The sequence below is a fragment of the Mchenga conophoros genome, linkage group LG7 (assembly GCF_057382185.1).
Source record: "Mchenga conophoros isolate Kocher_MC1m ecotype Shallow Benthic linkage group LG7, M_conophoros_male_GT1.1, whole genome shotgun sequence".
NCBI lineage: Eukaryota > Metazoa > Chordata > Actinopteri > Cichliformes > Cichlidae > Mchenga > Mchenga conophoros.
In genome coordinates, this window is record NC_140532.1 from 54,607,872 (window position 1) to 54,628,766 (window position 20,895).

Consider the following 20,895-nt stretch of genomic DNA (forward strand, 5'->3'; position numbering starts at 1 on the left):
AGGCATTCAGCACGTCAACCTGAAGCATTTAAATCCATGAATGTTTTTGATTTTGCATCTCAACTAGCAGGAAACGTTCCCACAATGTTCTAATGGTGTTTTGAATGGACCTGTCAAACTGAAGGACTCATCAGGTACTGGCAGGCCAAGCAAAGTGCAGCTCTGGCAGCAGCTGAAGCAAAACCTCAGGTACAGACATGCATCAATGTCTGTACCTGAGTTTTTCCTTCCCACTGTCACCAAGGGCTTGCTTGTAGGAGGTCGTCTGATTGCTGGGGTTTCCTCTGTATTATTGTAGGGTCATATAAAGCACCTTGAGACTAATTATGTTGTGATTAGGTGTTATATTAGAAAAACTATTTGAAATAAGGTCTGGGAAGAGTTCGTTGAGTTCACTGACAAAGAATTTTGGTCAGGTTTAAAGCAATTCTGGCAAACAATCTCAGGAGGAAACAGTACCCACACTGTATAGTGGGATGGAGTGCTGGTGATTTAGCTACGCTGTGGAAAGAATAGTTTGAGGATCTCCTCAAGCCTCGAAGAAGAAGCAGAGTCTGGGGATGATGGGGAACAGCTCCTCAGCAGTGTCTACTCTGGATTAGCAGACTGGGTTGGTGGGTTTCCTCTTTAAGAAAGGGGAGCAATTAAAACTATTAAAAACACAGACGTGTTGTTTAATTGTCTGTCTGTGGGAATAAACTTGAAAGCAATGATTCTCAGGAAGGTGAATAAAAATATGAGTTTTGGATTCTGTAAATGGATTATGGACTAGAATGATAACAGCATATTATGTGGGGGTTAAACTCTAAAGAAAGATTCAAAAACAACATTTTGGTGCATCATTTTATTTTGAAAGGAAAAAATATACATATATATTTATAAATGGCCTTTAGAAAGCAGAGAGGAATGTCATGATAGGAAACAAAAAGAAAACCTTAAAGTACATTTACATTTGTACGCTTTAAAAATTCTTTAAAATATGAAGTTTCAATAAATACTTCAATACATTTAGGCATGCGGATATATTTTTCATGATTTACATTTCATTACAGTATCATTCTTAAAAGCCCCCCCCAATCTTCGTTATTGCACTTACGTTGTAACTGGTTTGTCATCAAACCAATCACATGCATAAGGTCGTAAAGGTCAAACTGACAAAGAGTTATGGGTGGAATTTGAAATCTAACAGTTAAAATGGTTACAAAAAAACCCCAAAAAAACAAACCCTGTAAAAGTTAAAAAAAAAAAAAAAGAAAAGAAAAGGAGAAAGTCAGATCATCTGCTGCCAAAGGTTTACACTCATACAGATATATTTAAAAATCTAACTGGGTGAAGAGGAACTGCGTGCAAATTATTCATGATGACTTTAACACTTAGCAGCAGTCTTTTACTCTGACAGTCAACTAATTGTCTTCCTGTTATACAGTATGCAGAAAACATAATGCTACAGTTAGCTTAGCTTAGCATGAAGACTAGAACACAACCCCACAGGAATTTTAGGAGCAATACTGTTGAGTCTGTGTTTCCACTTCTGCTAGTTTAGAGACGAAAAAGATTTTTCATTTTAAAAAAATCCAGTATTCAGACACATGAAACATAAACACACTTCCCTAACATTTGCTATGTGTAGTTATTTATTACTTTAAACAAGGCCAAATTCAGGTTTGTCAGAATTTGATGGTCTGTGTTTAAAATCAGCCAAGTAACAGTCCTGCTTTGACATAATTACATCATAAAAAAACAAAACAAAACTAGCGTCTAAAACTCATTAAGTATCGCTAGATACGCTAGAGAAGCTAGCTCTGTTTTTAGTCTTTATGCTAAGCTAAGCTGGTAATCATTCAAACACAGCAGCACTGATGTTATCAGTGCAATGTCAGCATATGTGAGAAGAAAAAAGAAGATATATATATATGACATGTTGCTCACTCAGTGCATGGCTTATCAAACAGGAAAATGTGGGATTAGTTTTTCAGTTAACAAGTTTTCTCAACAGATATTAAAAACCAAACCAAACCCCCCCCCCCACACACACACACACACACACATCAACAACTCCAGTAAATAAGGTAAGGAAGCAAGCTCGGAAAACATCTTTCATAAAAGAAGGCAGTGGAAAGACAGCATCTCTCAGGTGAGGAAACTGACAGTAAAAACAACAAATGAGAACAGCACAATAAATAGAAACGTCACACATACTCCTAAAGCTCATCTATGAATCCCTGCCACACCGTGTAAAGCATCTGAATTATTACAAAATAATATGCTGGTTATTTTCATTGTGTGGAGATAATAGTAAAAAATAAAGACAAGAAGGAAGAACACCCATCACCGTTTCCTAAAGCCAAAAGCAATGTCTTCAAATGTGTCAAATATCTAGGTTACGGTTAGCTAATGTGCAGCTAACTATCACATGCTAAATGAAACAGAAAAAAAGAAACAAAACAAAAAACAAAAACAAATAAAATTCTAAAATTTCAACATATCAGCCAAATATCATTACACTACCAGCTGATATCGGCCCCTCTTGACTGACGCTACACCCCAAAAAAACAATTTTACCGATATTAGTCAATATTTTCTTTTTGCCAGATCAATTTTGCACTGTTGAATTCTTTAAAAAAAAAAAAAAAAAAAAAACACGATAAAGAGATTAAAAGGCAGTTATATTTTAAAATTAAGATGAATTTGTTTCTAGCACAAAAGCAGAAGTAAACAAGAAAGAAATGTCAAATTCTTATTTTAGAGGATGTGAAATTCTAGACCGATAACAATCTGTGGGTCTGTATCTAAAGAGCCGAGCTCCATTATAGTGATTCATATCTACTTTTTTTTGCTTTTTGGTTCTGCTATTTGTCAATGATGAATCAAGATCAAAGTAATAAATGAAAGGGAATCTGGTCCCAACAATATTTCCATCTGTAAGGTGGACAGTAAACTCTGCCAAACACAGAAAACATCCAAAGCTACATTCAAGAAATCATTTATACTTCAAATGGAGCTAAAATAGAAATGTCATACAGGTATACATCTGTCAAAATACTGACCTGGTGTTAACGGCATCCTTATAAAAGAAGTGGAGGATGCACAACAACAGATAAAGCTTGTTATGTAAAACCACAGCTCTTTGTGTGCTGATGATTACAGTGTTACAGTGTGACTATGACGGGAACACCAGGGGCCAGATGTGCTACTGGTCTACATCGGCACCAAGCTAAAAGACGCCGGCAGGTTTTCTTTGTGGCTGGCTTTATGTTTATGTATTAGACAGATTTTTCAGTTCAGAGTGCAAAGAAGAAAAAAATCGACAGATTTAAGAGAAAAACTAAAAAAAAATTGTGGCTTTTGTTTCAGTCAAAAAGCATCGCTTTACTTTTCAAGGTTCAGCTGATCTTCTGGGATCAATAACTCATTAGAACAACAACAACATCTTTTTTCCAGCATGTTCATGTTTTTCCAGTCATGCTCTGACCTGGACTAACAACACAGGGACCGTCTGCAAAGTGTAATGCCGAAACGTATAATACATAGATATCCCGTTAATCAAACCATATGTAAAAACGAGCTTCTATTGTTATCAATAATTGGCAATTTTTACAAGGGAAATTACTAAATGACTTTCAGTTAAGAGAACATTTAATATCATTTCCTTATAAGCTTTTTTATTTTTATTTTTTAACTATTTGCAGCAATGGAGCACCCAGAATCTACATGTTGGTGACATAAATGAGAACAAAGTTATTGCTGATATGAACGTCTTTTTTCAGTGTTGAACTTTATGATCCCAGTGCTGTCTGTACAGGTCAGAGGATGACTTTTAAATGCATGGAGTTGGTTTGGTATGCTTGAAAAAAGGCATACCGAACATATTTGTATGGCTTATTAGTCCCAGGAGTTCACATATCTGAATTTCTTCTAACTTAACCTGGAAACGTGTAACGACAGATTCCCTTTTCCGAGTTTTATTCTCGTAAATTTGTACTTTTTTTTCTCCTCGTACATTTGACACTTTTTTCTAAAAAAAATGTACAACGTTTGTGTACATATATGAACCACCGTGACCCTAATACGCCTTTTAAGTTCAGGCATTTTTGAGTTGAATTTGTCATTTTATTGAACCTATTTGAGTCTTGTCTTTGTCCTGAATATGAGCAGCCTCACGCAGCATGCAGGAGTGAAACAGAGTCATGAGCACATTTACAGTTACAGTAAATTCGACAGACAGATGGTTTGGGGTTGGCCTTACTCTGGTCCTGCCTGAGACCATTATCCCAAGAACAGCTGTCCCAAACTCCAAGATCCCACGCAGACTTCATCGAGTTCTAACAGAAGAGTTCGTCTTTGTCTCAAAACATATAGATTCTCCTTCAGCTGTTTTAGAGTGAAAACCTACACTTGCTGGATTACTTGCTTCCTCGTCCGCTCTGCATGTTTTTGACCCACTCGTTTACACTGCCCTCAGGAGACTGCAATGGTTGAACTGGTGGTTAGATTTGCACATTATGAGCATTATCAGCACATTCTTGCATTAGTATCATCACATCGAGTAAATCTGGCCCCAGGTCTGTTATTCTCACACATATTTAGAGCTGAAAAGCAGCAAATCTACAAGTTTGCGTTTGTCTTTGATGACCGGCCGAGTTGTCTCATCCTGTGTGAGGTGCAGGTAAACAGGGATTTTACACATTTGTAAGTTAACTGGATTATTTTCTAACAGCCCTCAGAGTATTTGGGGGCACTTTGTACTGCAATCAGGTGCTTTCACAGTTCTAAAGCCCTAAAACAGATGCTGGACGTTCAAATTGATTCCGATAAACTGCGTGGGTGATTACACAAAACCTCATCTCAAAGTCAAAGTTTGGCGATTTTGTAAATATGAATGTTAATACCACTCTCGTATGCACTCAGTCCAACTATTCCTTTAAAAAGATGTACAGTACAAATGCTTGTTGTGTAGTAAAATGTAAACGCTCAGACTGAAGGTTTACCATCACTGTGAGCAAAATTCGTGTCCTCAAACAAACCCGTCACAGCAAGCTACAGTACGACTCGGACGTGATGAGAGGTCAGAGGTTGTATCCTCGCCCAGAGAGCCACAGCAATGACATAAAAAAAAAAAAAAGATTAGTGGTCCATCTTTACAAACAGCGTACATGAGTAAGAAAAAAATCCTCTAATATATATTAAAAAAAGAAAAATCGAGGGTTTTTGTTCAAATTGCACCAAGAAATCTCCAGGTGACTTAACCCTGGCTTGCCTGCTTAACTTGGTTTCACTTTGTTTAAACTCTTTGTGTTAAAAAAACAAAACAAAAAGGTGGGGGGGTTTAAAAGATTCCTTCGATGAACCGCATTAGTTTTCCCAGTCAGTGCAGGGAAGACCTTCATCCTCTGACTCTGACTCAGGAGAGGCCTCCTTGATTCTCCTCAGAGCCTCATGAATGCTGCGGGTCAGAGCGTCGGCCGAGTGGGGGAAGCTTTTGGGATGACGCTGCTGCTCCGGTCTGGTCCGTACCTTCCTAAGCCGGACGCCCTGTCGGATTTGAGCCAGGATATTGTTGCTGTCGTCATCCGGATCCGGGCCCAAGACCCGCAGCTCAGCCTTCCTCAGGTGGAAACTGCCCCGCTTGAGTGATGCCAGCACCTCATCCATGGGAGAGCTCGCTGAGAACACAGGGCAGAGACAATTAGCCTCACAGTGTTTAGAGGCTTGGTTCGCCGTTTAGCACACAGCCAAACAACCTACTGCTGACACACAATTTAGCTCCAACCTCTGTTTAAATACACCATTTCCTGTGACTGATAAAATGCTTAAATTACCTCATTTAAAAGTAGGTACCGAATGAGTGTTATGTGCCTTACATTAAACATTTGTAGTATTAACCAACCATGAAGGTCTCTACTGCAATGAAAAGTTCCCTGCCCACCTCTCCTCCACTGCGACGAGTCCAGAGAAGCCGTCTTCCGCAGCTTTTTCCTCGCCGTTAACAGCTGGCTGCTGTCAAAGAATCGAGGGGAAAATGGAGCCAGCGGGAGCGAGGTGGAGTCAGACTCGCCTTTCTGGTGTTGAAGCGTGACGGCTGTGAGGTTCTTCTGCTGGTCGTCCTCTGAGGTGGGAAGTGGTGGAGGAGGCGGAGGAGGAGGCGGTGGAGGCGGGGGAGGGGGACCCAGTGAAAAGTTTGACGGCGTGGCTGAGAGTGGGGGCAGCGATAGGAAGGGAGGCGAGGGATCGAGGCCTTGGAGGTCGACCGCAGGTAAAGAGACGCTGTCGCAGCCGTACGCGTCCGGCGGGAGAGGAGCAGAGAGTTCTGGGAGATCTGAGATGCAGTCGGTCTGAACGCCGGCAGCCTGGGTGCTGGGCTGCTGCCCAGCACGCCTCCGACTGTGAGTCTGACTCAGGCGCAGGCGGCCTGACTTTAGAGTCACCTGGCCTGGATACCTCTGTGTGGGGAAGCAGCAAGAAAGAAAGTAAAGCTGAAGGACTGAGTGCAGTTTACGCAACATTACACACATGATTTTGCTTTAACCTCCTAGGACCTGGCGTACACATATGTGGACATCACAATTTGGGTTATTTAGACCAAAATACTACATTTTGCTCTACAAGTGCCTGATATCCACTTACGAGGACATTATACTGCCACTGTTTTATTGAAATTTTAAACAAATATCCTCATATGTGGCTCTCACTTTTCTTAGAAACAAAAATCAGGTTCTTTGTTTTTACATCCATCGGGTCCCAATCAGCCCAAATATCAAAGAGAAATTAAAAATGCATGCTGTGGAAGAGTTCGGGTCTTAGGAGGTTAATGTATCAAGACTATGTAGATGTCACTACAAGAACATAAAACACTGTGGACAAACACAAAATCATCTTTTAACTAAAAAAACGAAAAGTTACTAATCATTGGTGTTTGAGGAGGATTCAGTGAAGGTTCCTCCTCAGATGACGTGTGTGTTTATGTTAAGTCCTCACCTGCTTGAGGCTGCGAAGCCTGTCAAGTGTCCTCTGCCTCTCCTGACTCACTCTGGCGTTTCGCTTAGCTTCATCATCTTCATCTCCCTTTTCACAGAAACAGCAAATGAGATGAATGTGTTGTAGCAGGGTGAGGAACAATTGCTGCTTTCACTGCTTTGGTATCGATATTTGAAATTTGTCTCGCAGCAAGCTCTAAATCAAAAAAGTTCGATCATTGCCACAGAATATTTGCCATGTCTGTGAGCATCAAAGTGGACTCCCTGTTTTCTTTCTGGTGCTATAAAAATAAAACTGCATTGAATTAACTGGTAATATCATCTCTTCATTTACTGACAGAGTAGAACAGTGAATATATAAATCCTATCCCATGCAGCCACAGATAGAAGTTTCTTACCTGCTGCAGCTCCTGCAGGGATTTGCTGTCAGTATGGCTACCTTGGCGCTGTTGTATCTTCTGCTTGTGATTGATGATACAGATTTCCTATTTGAGGAAGAACAGAACACAAACATAATGTTATTATAGACAGACCTGTCAAACTGATCCTTAACCCACAGGAGATAAAGCACACGACCGTATCTTTATCCATCGGTAATTCACCTTCTTATTTTTGAGGTAGACTTTCTTGGCAGTGATGCGGCCCCTGCGGGCCTCGAGCTGCCGGGTCCTCTGCTGCAGGGTGCAGAGTTCTTCTTCTCTGAGGGGTGACGGTGGGGTCGTGGGGTCTTCTACACCCTTCATGGCATCAGGACTCTCAAAGGTATCGTAGTACACCACCTCATCCTGTCGCTCTGGCAGAAAATCAGAAGACATTGAAGATTCAAATGCTGCTTGTGCAGCTTATACAGCTCGTAACAATGGCTCGAGGATTTGATCTCTGACTGACTATGAGTAGAAGAAAAAGTGGTACTGGTGATAAAGTCAAAGCAGGACAGCTGTGGTGCCACGGGATAAGCAAAGGACTTAACTGGAGGATGAGGTTGGAAACCAATGAGAAGCCAAAACATTTTGTTTTATACTTGAAAACCACATTTTTCAGCACATGTAAGCATCAGTCATGAGTCTGACACACTGAGCTATAACAGAAAAAGAGAAAGAAAAATAACAACCTGAACCAAACCATCTAAAGAGATGCTCACCTGTCATCTGCCTGCGCAGACTCTGCAGCTGGGCAGTGAGCAGCAGCTCCTCGCAGCGCAGCACCTCGGCCTGAATGTCATACAGCTGCAGCTGTAACTCATAGTACAGCGCCTCCAGCTGGTCCAGGCGAAGCATGGCATCCTCCCCACCCTGTAGACTCTGCATCTACAACAACAACCACAGAGACTATTTCAAAGGCCAAAGGGCACCGTCCACAGGATTTTCCAAAAGCTCTACCTGAGTGACTGTGCATTTATATTTCACATTAACAGATCCGGTGGAAGCTGAGCCAGTGTTTGTGTCTTCTCTAAGTGCTATGCTACAACACACTGACCAGGTACATTTTTAGTTTTAGTGTATTTTCAAATGCACAGCAAACATTTGACCTGACAGTCATTCCCAGTGAGTCATTTCCACTCCTGCAGACCAGGAAGTTGTTCCCTCCATTACAGGATGCCACAGCCATGAGCTCATTTTTCCAACACGGCTATTATCTCGAGTTCTTCTCTTCTGTTAACTTCACTATATCCATGTCCTCTTATTGTGGCTTCTTAAAAACAAACCTGACTGGACTGAGCACCACCTTTTCAGAACACACCCAGATACACTTCAGAATTTTGACACCGATCTTGGTCCACATGTGTGATTTATTTTTGGGGGGTTTTTCAGCAGCATCAGCATGTTATGTTTTACCTCCTCCTTCAAGCCATGTTTCCTCTGTTCCAGGCAGATCTCTTTGGCCCTCATGAGCTGCAGAGTTTCTTTGGAAACGGCAAACTGCAGCCGCTCCATGCGTTCAACAGCCGCTGTCCACGCTGACTTCCCAAACTTTCTCTGGTCAGCTCGCATCCTCTCGTATAGAGCTATAACGCATACAGTAAAGAAGTAAGTGAAAAGGGCTAGAGCTGCAGAGATTAGTCAGCTAGTTATCTGGCAAATGATTAGACATTTAAACAGCAGTTTAATGACCATAATTGTGGTTAATAGTTTTGAATCATTTGGAGCAAAAAGAACATGTGAGAAAATGGTTTGGCCTAAACGCTATAGTTTATTTCTGGAGCGTTAAATGCCTAAAATGGACAAACCAGCAGTGCTTTGACTTGAAATCCGAAGTAAATAAAGCCCATTTGAGGAAAAACACATTTTTATTCCAATTCATAGCAGAGAAGGTTTGAGGATTAAAATGTGTCACGAGTCAGGGTGGAGTGTATGTTAATGACTTTGGTATGCCAGAGGTTGGAGATGAGAACAGAGCCAGAATGTTTTATTCTCACATGATCTCTAAGCGCTCTCTTATGAAGTAAACATACTTTTATAAAGGTTCAAAGGTCACCACAAAAACAACGCCACACATTGTTTTCTGAAGAGAGAAACTAGCCTCCTGTGTGTGTTTACCTTTCTGAGACCGAGTTGTGGTTTCAAAGAACTTGACAGTCAGGTCTTGAATGGAAAGCACTGCGGCGTGAGCCTTCTTCTGCCACTCCTCGTCCTCTTTTCTCAGGCTCTCCACACGACGAGGGCCGAGTCGCTCAGTCTCCAGAGAAATCTGGCAGGAGTTAAGGCAGCTTGTTAGAACAGCTTAAATGTACAGTACTTAGATCAGGTATCATCAGTGAGGTAACAAGAGTTTGTATAGGAAGATTTTGCAACACATGTTGGTATTTATGTCTTGGTCTTACTGTTCTTTAATAATGTTTTTTTTAGTCTATCTTTGTTTACATTTTGGCAAACAGGCTCCAATTAAATGATGCCAAACTAGCAGCTGTCGGTTCCTGTTTATGTATGTTTATGTATACTGGATTACTTTGAAACTGTAGAAAACTAAAAATATGTGTAAAGCACATTTCAGAGTTAGATGGAGATTCCCAAGCAGTTTTATGACCATCGTAGACTGTATATAAAAGATGGACGCAGCTTCCTGGTCTGAAACTTAAAGCAGACGAGGAAGCTCCTATTAGGCCACAGTTTTTTTTCCTGATGAGTTTATGGACTTGATAATTGAATTTCAAGCAAGAAGCAACATTCTTGTGCCAAAAACTTCAGCTCTAACCGCGATTTGAGCCAATCCCTCTAGACTCACACGTCACAAAACCCAACTTCAGAGCATTAGAAGGCATGTTCACACACACACACACACACACACACACACACACACACACACACACACACACACACACACGTTTGTGTATATATAAATATAAAAGAGATCAATTTTTCAATCCCAGCTGGGCTAACTTGGCCCAAAGAGAAATCCATTGCCTTAACTGCCTCTTTGAGCTCCCTTTTGTTTGAAGAACACTGGCATGCACCTGTTCTGATCATTGTATGCCCCGCCTTCCTTTCTCCAAATGCCACTTCACCTCTGCCAGTTTGAAAACCACCACCAAAGACCATCTATAGCATTCTGAAATACCAGGAAGTCACAGCAGATGGTGATAACAAAAAGGAAATGGCTTAGGCGCGTCTGTGCACGCTTATACAGTGACACTGACCCAGTATACTTGTGAACAATAAATAAAACGATACATGCACAGAGGTCCTTTTTTTTTTTCCTCCTGCCATGTGAAAAAAAGAGTAAGAAAAAGAAAAGCGGTGTCACGTGGAGTTGTGTTCTGGGTGTTGAGGGAGAAATACAAGCCCCTCTAAGAGAGGGCAGGGAACAAAATGTACACACAATATAAGCTAAACTCCTTGCGAGGGCCTCCTGTGCATGCAGTCGTATTTCAATATCTTGATGCAAAACAGATGTGCGTAGGTGCTCAAAAATAAACAAGACTATAATAATCCCAATCAAAGCCCAAAGGCTTTGATTTATGTTAACCAGCATACTCTGTGCTTTTATTCTTGTACAAGTGAGGCACAAGAACAGGGAGTGGTTCAGGGGTGAAACCGGGAGCAAGCGGGGGAGGAGAGTCTACATCAAAAGAAAAGAAAAAGTCTGGCAGGAACAAATCTTAGAAAGTATATTATTTATTCACCTAAAAATTACAACAACATGAGGAAACAAGAGCAAGGTTGCCTTTTAGCAGGTCGATCCCACCTGGTGAGGATGGACAGACATTCACCAGCCTCCTTTCCTTTACCTCTTTGCATGCCATCACTGACTTTGTCCCTGCTGACCTCGGCAGCAAATCAAACTGAAGAAAACATCTCTGCATAAAGTTGGCTCTTGATCATCAGTCTGTTAGACTGGTTTTATGCAAAGCTGAAACGCATCCAGACAACTGACAAAATGCATCACCTGCTCTACAAGTAAAGCAGGCCAAAGCCCGTTGAAATGTAACACAAACACTAGCATTTGGGGAATTTCCTGAAATGTGCATTGTTTGAATATACTTTGTGTCTGATCAAAGTCTCAGTAAGTTATGGAAATAAAAGAAGTGCGGTGCAAACAAGTGATGATTCACACCTGTAAAGTTGCTCGGAAAAGGTGACACATTCCTATGACTAATATACATTTGGACTGTGAGCCAAACGTAGTAAAGGAGTTTTACATTTTAGTTACATGTCAGCTTTGAAATGCTTTCTGCATGTTTGGCTGTCTGAAAAACAGGCCAAGTAGCCACACAAATAAAATTAGCATCCTTTTTCCCCCAGCCTGCTCCCTTCTAGCATGCCATCACTCACTTCCTGCATACAGTTTAAAAATGCAAAAAACAATGGTGGTGGGGGTTGGGGGGGAGTTACATCTGTTAACACCTCTGGTCATGGTGTCATACAGTGATATGTCAGCCCTACTTAAAACAGAGGTGTGACGCCATTTCCCACGCTAAAGTGCTGGGATTACAGGACGGATGCTGTCATGGTCGCCCTTATCTCATTTGATTAAAATAGCATGACTGTGGTAGATACGAGGCAGTCTTCATCAAACAATTATTTATAATTATTTGAAAAACCTGCAGTTCCTTCAAAGAACCAATTTTAAACCGTATCGTGAGGCATTTTGTTACTAGCATCCTGTCGCAAAAACACAGGAGTGTGTGTATTAAAAAAAAAGAAAAAAAAAAAAAAAAAAAAAGACAACAGTTAACCAGGGATAAAATATAATTTTTTGGACCAGGAAGGTGATTCTCAATCAGATATTAGCTGAAAACTTGACATGTGCAGCATGTCTTTCACATCTACAGGAAATGAAAGGTATCTGAAAGTCACGTCCTGCAAAGAACTGACACAGGCCTGGGACGTGCATCTGGCCTAACAGTTGATCAAGCAACTGTTTCCCGAAGCCTTATCAGAGATACTCTCAGTGGGAGGGTGGCCGCCAGGAATCAATCTTAAGGATGGGAAACAGGCCAAACTGCACAAGAACTGGATTGAAAATCAGTGCCAACATGTTTTATGAATTACTGGATCAAAATTTTACATCTTTAGTCATCAGTATGTATTGAGGAGGTAAAAACAGAAGTACAACAGTGAGTGTCTACAGTCATCTGTAAAACATGGTGGTGTCTTGGTCATGGTTTGGAGCTGCTGAGAAAGAAGTCCTTCAATATATGATTTATTTAATTAACTTTGAACTTAAACATTTAGACCACAAAGAAAAAATGAGGACTTCTATAACTAGTAAAAAAAACAATTAGATTAATTGCCTAATCAGCTAATTTATGTGCATAGAAATGTTTTCTCTTAGCCCCTTTCCACTATTACCTACTCGGCTTGGCTCGGCTCAGTGTATAGGGTTTTCCATTAGATGGTATCAACAGACAGGCTTCCACACATTGGCGAGTCACTGACTTCACTCCATGAGTCATGAGAGCGACTACGTCACAAAACCCGCCATTTTTGAAAATGGCTACACAAAAAAAAAAAAAAACCAACAACACCGCGGTCCCCAAGTTTGACGAAAAGCTGTACACCGAGCAGCAGGTATACCATCGCGTCGACGTCCTCCATTGTAGGGTTGTGTGTGTCGCATGCAAATGGCATCACAGGACTTTCAAGAGCATTGGTGTAATGATCCCAGGCACATTAGGTGACATTCATATGTAATGAAAGCCACCAAAACCGAGCCAAGTCGAGTCCCTTCGAGTCGAGTTGAGTAGGTACTAGTGGAAAATGGCTTTTTGAGTCACAGGAAATTAAAACAAAGCTGCCTCGGTGACACACTGAAGTAATGACAAAAGAAGTCGAGGAAATAAATGTTTTTCAGTGATGCAGGGCGGTGGAGAGGTGGAGCATAGATAAAAGAGCAGAAGAACTTAGCAGAGGTGAATCTAGTGTAGCATGTTGACAACTGTTGCCATGTTAGAATGAATACAATGTGAAACTGTAACTGGAGCTCACCATGGCACAAAACCATCTCTGCCATGCCACAGTGAAACCACATTTTTAATTCATGGCTGCCCTCTGACCTCCTGAGCAACAGGACACCCACGCTGGACTGCTCCGACATGCTACGGACAATGCACCGTTCACCAAAATGCCTGATGAGAGAACATTCATTCAATTTTCCATCAGCTTTTCGCTGTTTCTGGTAAGCTCAGATGTCTCCAGTTGAGAGCGTGAAACCCTTTAGCTGAAAATTCACAGCTGAGCAGTAACAATGGTCAAATTAATGATTAAACACATATATTCATACATCTCAGCTCCTAGTTTGTCAGCAATATTCACTGCTTTCTGACATTTTACAGGCTAAACCATTTTAAAGTTAATTTAGGAAAAATAATGATCTCCAAGAAGATTAACCTAACTTTTAAGTACCAAAAAATATATCATGCGAGTATTAAATAATTTTTTTCCAATTCTCTCTAATGTGTAATACCTCTACCTGACAAGATTACACCTTACTTAGATTACTTTCAGACAGTCATTTCCGCTTATGTGATTCCATCTGATTATGTTAGCTTCGTATATGAATGGCAGTCTGGTCACTTTTCAGTAAAGGTCAAACATGCATCACTTTAAACTTTCAATACATCCTGAGTCTGAATGCACGTAGTCACATTAACAGCATGCACAGAGCTCTCCTCTATCTTCAGTTGATTAGCTCACAAGGGGACAATTTTTTTTTTTAGAGAAATCATCATCATGTCAGGGGCAAAAAAGAAAAGAAAATAAACTGTTAGACTGTTTATTAAATATCCGGCTACTTCAACATTTGCAAACATATAAACAGAGTGAAAAAGATGGTTTGCTTGCTTTTAGTTGCCACATCCACTCACAGGCCTCTATTCTAACTATCACAGATTTAAGACGTTATCAAATAAAGCTTTACAATTTCAATAAGGAGAACAGAGTCTGGCTAATGAAACTCTTTCTGTTCTTTGGAATCTCATGTACAGAACATTATATACTGCAAGTACTATGCATGGTTACATTACTGTTGCAGGAACGCTTACATGAAGCCATAAAAGTGACATGTCTGAATAACAGGACGTCACCATTTAACAGACTGATGAAACCAGCATTGTTGTTTATTTAAAAGGGCTCCGCTGTAACATTGCAGCATGTAGGTCCTTGAAGCACTTTGGTCTTTTCACAATAACCTCATACATGCCATGTGTATTACTGCATTCACACTTGCAGATGAGGTCAGAACAGGTTATAATACTAGCACCCGTCTGCCTTTTTCCTCCTCATCTTTACGACAACAAGCAGGATGCAAACTGCATGTAAGTGACAATCTCCTATGTGCTGATTCCCTCTTACACCTCTTCCCCTTTCTTCACAAAGGAGAGAATCTCCACAAACCCCTGACTCATCAGTTTGAAAAAAGCCCGCTCCCTTTAGTCTGTGTCAAGGTATCATTTGCATACAGCTTTGTTTTCAGCCGTTGGATCGCCCTGAAGGGAGCAGGTGGTACAGCTGGAAAAACTTGGGCACATGAAGCACATGGAGAAAATAAAAAAGGTTTGAGGTAAAAGTTGAAATAGTTGCATTCATTAGACACTACATTAAAGTTCAGGTTTAACATCATACCACACACAGACTACCAAACAAATGCTGAAGGATTTGTTTTCAGCAATGTAGCAGATCTATAAAACCTGAGGAATTAAAAGAAAGTAACAGAAAGTCCGACTCTCAGACTCTCGCTGATTGTAAAACACCTGAAAAATCTTGGGGTAAAAAAAAAAAAAAAAAAGGAAGAAGAAGAAGAAGAAGAAGAACAAGAAGAAGAAGAAGAAGAAGAACAAGAAGAACAAGAAGAGAGAAATGTAATCTTAGGAAAACATTTTGATGTTTACCTGTTTTTATTTATCTATTTTATTCACAATCACAAATTCTCTATTTCATATTTCAACAGTTAAAGCAATATTATAAACATTACTATGTAGTATATAAAAATGCTGTCATGGGCTAAGCTTGCCACATGCTGGACTACATTTCCCATAATGCAATTCATAAGCTCTTTAATTCAACAAAATGCCATGCTTTTACAGCCCCACCTACCCACCCACAGCACAACAGTTTGTATTGCAGCATTGTAGTAATCTACACAAAAATGTACAAAATGTCAGTGAAGGCTTCACACTTTGCACAGTTCATCAGAAACACATTGCTTATTTCTACTGATTTTTTTTTCCACAGCATAAACAAGACTGCTAATCTTAAAACATAAGACTGCCAACACAGCTTAAAGGATTAGTTAATCTGCATTAATGGGTTACACAACTTATAAGCAAAAAATATTCACTGGTCATGGCCGGTTGTGTCAAATGTAAAATATTCACAATTTTTACTATTTTCTACCTTTTTTTCCTTGGTGCTTTGCACTCTCTTGCTCAAAAGCAAGATACAAAAAATATAAATAACTAATTGGCTATAGCAAAATACCAGAAGCTTTGAAAGATAAAATACTTCTCTTAAATTTGAAAAAAGAAATCTGTAGATTTACTGATTCAGAAATATTTTTCTTATTGTCAATAAATAAAAAAGACCAACAATCAATGACGTGTTAGCCCTCCTCTAAAAACAGGTTGCGAAAAGAAAGATTTTTAGTAACACTAACTTTACACTTTATTTACAGGAAACTATTTTAGGTTATAGATAAATCCATAAAGCCTTTGGTAGCTGGACATTTATAACAACAAACTACAGTTTATATTTGACTCAGTTCCACTAAGTGCAACACTGATGTGTTTTTAATATATCTGACAACAGTGGAGCTTTGCGTACAGCGAGTAGAAAAATGTACTAACACTTAAAATTTAGATTTCTTTTTTCCTTTTTTCCTAACTATTGCAAATATTTAGACTTCTCCTTAAAAAAAAGTGCAAAGGGGAAAACAGTGAAATATCTCACTTAACATCAGCATCTGCCCAAGAACCATCATAACACACACACAGAAATCCCACCCAAGACACACACACACACACACACACACACACACACACACACACACACACACACACACACACACACACACACACACACACACACACACACACACACACACACACACACACACACACTTGTGTTGTTAGTGACAAGATGCCGAATAAGCATGCTGTGAAAGGCATGTTGACAATGTAAAATACTCACAGCCCAACTGTGGGTGAAAGACTGAGACAGTCTATGAAAGAGAACAAAAGACAGGTAGAGAGATAGTAATAGGGACTGTATGGGACATTATTTCTATTGTCCATTAAATTAATGTCCATGAAACGAAATGTGCTTATCAGTGTAGACTGACTCTGTTTAGAAATTAATGGCAATTATTTACAAACATTCACCAATCTGTCTGACAGTGTTTGCAATCAGTCTGAGCTAGACCACAACTATTTGGATACAGGATGACTCCCAAGAGACAACCCAGGCAGTCGCCTTGTGATCAAAAGTCAGGGATGCTGCATGACCAGTCTGTGGGCAATCAGGTGATCACCCTGACCACTTGCAATTTGTGGCTGAATGTAAAGAAATTCAATCACAGCAACCTGACCTAGTTGCAAGACAGTTGTTGTCCTATTTTTACTCTAGCTAACTTCTAGTCTGATTGTCTTGGTTGAAAATATGAACTATCACATTAGTGAGAAATCAGCTGACTTATCCAATTTTCTATTGAATTTCAATGTTATGTATATCACTTCTTATCCGCTGAGCTTTTGGACAAGTGTACGAGAAGCAGCTAGAACTCTGACCTACTGACTGAGCAGGCATGTGCCTCCTCCTCTCCATGAAGTCTGTGAGACAGTAGGGATTAGTCTGTGGATTTACTTCCCTTTCCAAGCCTAATGAAGAAAAGCAACAAAGACAGAGCAGAGAAAGAGAGTGGGAAACAGAAGGCTGTGCTGAGGCTGCAGAATTACTGAGTGGTTTAGTGACTGCTGCAATAATACTTATGCTGGTTAAGCTGCTCTGCGCTGGGGGAAAGCCTCTCTGCTGATCCTCTGACCTCCACAGCCCCCAGTAGCAAATGCATAGCGCAGAGCGGCTACTACCCAACCATCAATACCACTGCACCCAGCCTAAACACCTAACACTGCTGGTCAATGCACTTGGCTTAGAAGTGTAGGCTCATCATGCAGCGGTTCAGGGATCGTTTTCCAGCACTAATCAAACCATAGCAACAGCACTTTAACTGCTAACATGCACCACTGTAGAGCACGCCGACCAGTTAGTCGGCAATAGCTAGTGCTAAACCTACTTAAATCAAGCCCCTCAAACAGATGGTATTTGTATCAGTGTGCCTGTGTGTATTACCTTAATCTGCTGTCGGCGCAACATTGCCAGTTCCCTCATGTCCCTGAAGGGCTGAAGCAGGTAGTGATAGAGCTGAGTTGTGGCTTCCAGCAGCTCTCCATACGCTTCGTCCTCCTCCGGGTACACCTGCAGCAGCTCCACCATGCTGTCCATCGCTTTGTGTTTATCCAGCACCTGGAGGTAAAATGTGCATTGAACAGTATAGTCAGACAAACAGTCCACACAGTGAAAAATACTGCACTGGAGTAAAAGGTTGCTGATGCGAGAAATCTCTTTAATAAATTCCACAATAATAACCCAAAAGACTAAACATTTCAGGCTTTACAAAGCCCTAGTGGTTGCCAGTAAAGACCAAAATCTAGACTAAAAGTGCCACAAATAATAGTTTTATAGTTTTTACAGGCTTGTTAACCACTAATTACTGTACTCTGTAGCTTTTAGCTGGGTGTAAATACAGGGAGTGCAGAATTATTAGGCAAATGAGTATTTTGTCCACATCATCCTCTTCATGCATGTTGTCTTACTCCAAGCTGTATAGGCTCGAAAGCCTACTACCAATTAAGCATATTAGGTGATGTGCATCTCTGTAATGAGAAGGGGTGTGGTCTAATGACATCAACACCCTATATCAGGTGTGCATAATTATTAGGCAACGTCCTTTCCTTTGGCAAAATGGGTCAAAAGAAGGACTTGACAGGCTCAGAAAAGTCAAAAATAGTGAGATATCTTGCAGAGGGATGCAGCAGTCTCAAAATTGCAAAGCTTCTGAAGCGTGATCATCGAACAATCAAGCGTTTCATTCAAAATAGTCAACAGGGTCGCAAGAAGCGTGTGGAAAAACCAAGGCGCAAAATAACTGCCCATGAACTGAGAAAAGTCAAGCGTGCAGCTGCCAAGATAACACTTGCCACCAGTTTGGCCATATTTCAGAGCTGCAGCATCACTGGAGTGCCCAAAAGCACAAGGTGTGCAATACTCAGAGACATGGCCAAGGTAAGAAAGGCTGAAAGACGACCACCACTGAACAAGACACACAAGCTGAAACGTCAAGACTGGGCCAAGAAATATCTCAAGACTGGTTTTTCTAAGGTTTTATGGACTGATGAAATGAGAGTGAATCTTGATGGGCCAGATGGATGAGCCCGTGGCTGGATTGGTAAAGGGCAGAGAGCTCCAGTCCGACTCAGATGCCAGCAAGGTGGAGGTGGAGTACTGGTTTGGGCTGGTATCATCAAAGATGAGCTTGTGGGGCCTTTTCGGGTTGAGGATGGAGTCAAGCTCAACTCCCAGTCCTACTGCCAGTTTCTGGAAGACACCTTCTTCAAGCAGTGGTACAGGAAGAAGTCTGCATCCTTCAAGAAAAACATGATTTTCATGCAGGACAATGCTCCATCACACGCGTCCAAGTACTCCACAGCGTGGCTGGCAAGAAAGGGTATAAAAGAAGAAAAACTAATGACATGGCCTCCTTGTTCACCTGATCTGAACCCCATTGAGAACCTGTGGTCCATCATCAAATGTGAGATTTACAAGGAGGGAAAACAGTACACCTCTCTGAACAGTGTCTGGGAGGCTGTGGTTGCTGCTGCACGCAATGTTGATGGTGAACAGATCAAAACACTGACAGAATCCATGGATGGCAGGCTTTTGAGTGTCCTTGCAAAGAAAGGTGGCTATATTGGTCGCTGATTTGTTTTTGTTTTGTTTTTGAATGTCAGAAATGTATATTTGTGAATGTGGAGATGTTATATTGGTGTCACTGGTAAAAATAAATAATTGAAATGGGTATATATTTGTTTTTTGTTAAGTTGCCTAATAATTATGCACAGTAATAGTCATCTGCACACACAGATATCCCCCTAAAATAGCTAAAACTAAAAACAAACTAAAAACTACTTCCAAAAACATTCAGCTTGGATATTAATGAGTTTTTTGGGTTCATTGAGAACATGGTTGTTGTTCAATAATAAAATTATTCCTCAAAAATACAACTTGCCTAATAATTCTGCACTCCCTGTATAGTTAAATCAATAGTTAGTCAATCAGCAACAGATTTAATGATTAAATAGTGACTTAAATCTTTTTTTTTTTTTTTTTAAGTAAAATTCTCTAAGTTGACTGGTTTCAGTTAAGGTGAATATTTGCTGGTTTCCTGATAGTAAAGTGAGTCTTTGGGGCCTTTAGCTCTATTACAGATCACCCAAAATACCTGAGAAAGTATCGGGCAGATATATTAGTAATGACACTGTTAGTCGTCCCTAATTTTCAGCAAGCATCACTCAAACCTGAGTGCATGGTGTATTTGTATTTGTTAAAGCTCTTAAGCTGTTTATCAGGTGCATGTTAGTGGGTGAAAAGAGCACCAGGACAGTGTATGAAAAATATCACCAGTGGGTTTTTTTTTTTAATGACTGGATATGTGACCTATAAAATCAGCATGTGTATTAAATGGAGCAGGAGAAACCTGGTTATTCACATATCTATTTACATAGTAGATTTCTGATATTCTGTGTGCACCCATGTGTTGACTTCTCACCATCACAACCACTATCTTATTCACCCACAGAGACAGATCGGAACCAAGGATAAGAAGTTAATTATCCACTGTGTCCTGGTCCCGATTAGTACTACAAGTAACACAGGCACGTTTCTGAAAAGCAGAATGTGTACGTGTCTGCATGTTAGTCTGCTCAATAAAATACACAAAGATACCATGATTTCATATAACTAACATACTTGGAAAATATACCAACACACCTATTTGTCAGTCTACTTGTCCTGCAACTGGTGCATTGAGGACATTGGAAAGTTGTGTGAGCTCAGAAATATGTGCATGTTAGAAAAATTTGAACATTATCATTAAAAGCTTTAAATTGATTGTAATTTAATGCCAATGACATGCATCTTTTCATAATTAGGCATGTCATTTTGACTCTTTATAGATATTTTGGTCTAAGTAGTTTGAGTACTGAATTATTACTCAACTACAGTCCTGTGACAAAGTCTCAAATGACCCTAATTTCTGTATATTTTGCTAGGAGAATGGGAAATTGTTGCAAACATACATGGAAATACACTACAGAAGCAAATCGGAAAATCAAGATTGTATGACCATCTTTATTCAACATAGACTGAACTCA

General features: G+C 40.3%; 1 protein-coding gene across 1 annotated transcript in view; it reads right to left on the reverse strand.

Annotated features, from left to right (window-relative positions):
• Positions 1–829: 829 nt before the first annotated feature.
• jmy (junction mediating and regulatory protein, p53 cofactor) overlaps positions 830–20,895 on the reverse strand; it is a 31,163-nt gene continuing 11,097 nt past the window's right edge. The window contains exons 2-10 of the mRNA XM_085280224.1: positions 17,756–17,929; positions 9,512–9,662; positions 8,810–8,979; positions 8,116–8,281; positions 7,577–7,767; positions 7,373–7,459; positions 6,976–7,062; positions 5,927–6,440; positions 830–5,663 (exon numbers count right to left, since the gene is read on the reverse strand). Coding sequence (XP_085136350.1) covers positions 5,353–5,663; positions 5,927–6,440; positions 6,976–7,062; positions 7,373–7,459; positions 7,577–7,767; positions 8,116–8,281; positions 8,810–8,979; positions 9,512–9,662; positions 17,756–17,929 — 1,851 coding nt within the window. The 3' untranslated portion in view covers positions 830–5,352. The remainder of the gene's footprint in view (positions 5,664–5,926; positions 6,441–6,975; positions 7,063–7,372; positions 7,460–7,576; positions 7,768–8,115; positions 8,282–8,809; positions 8,980–9,511; positions 9,663–17,755; positions 17,930–20,895) is intronic.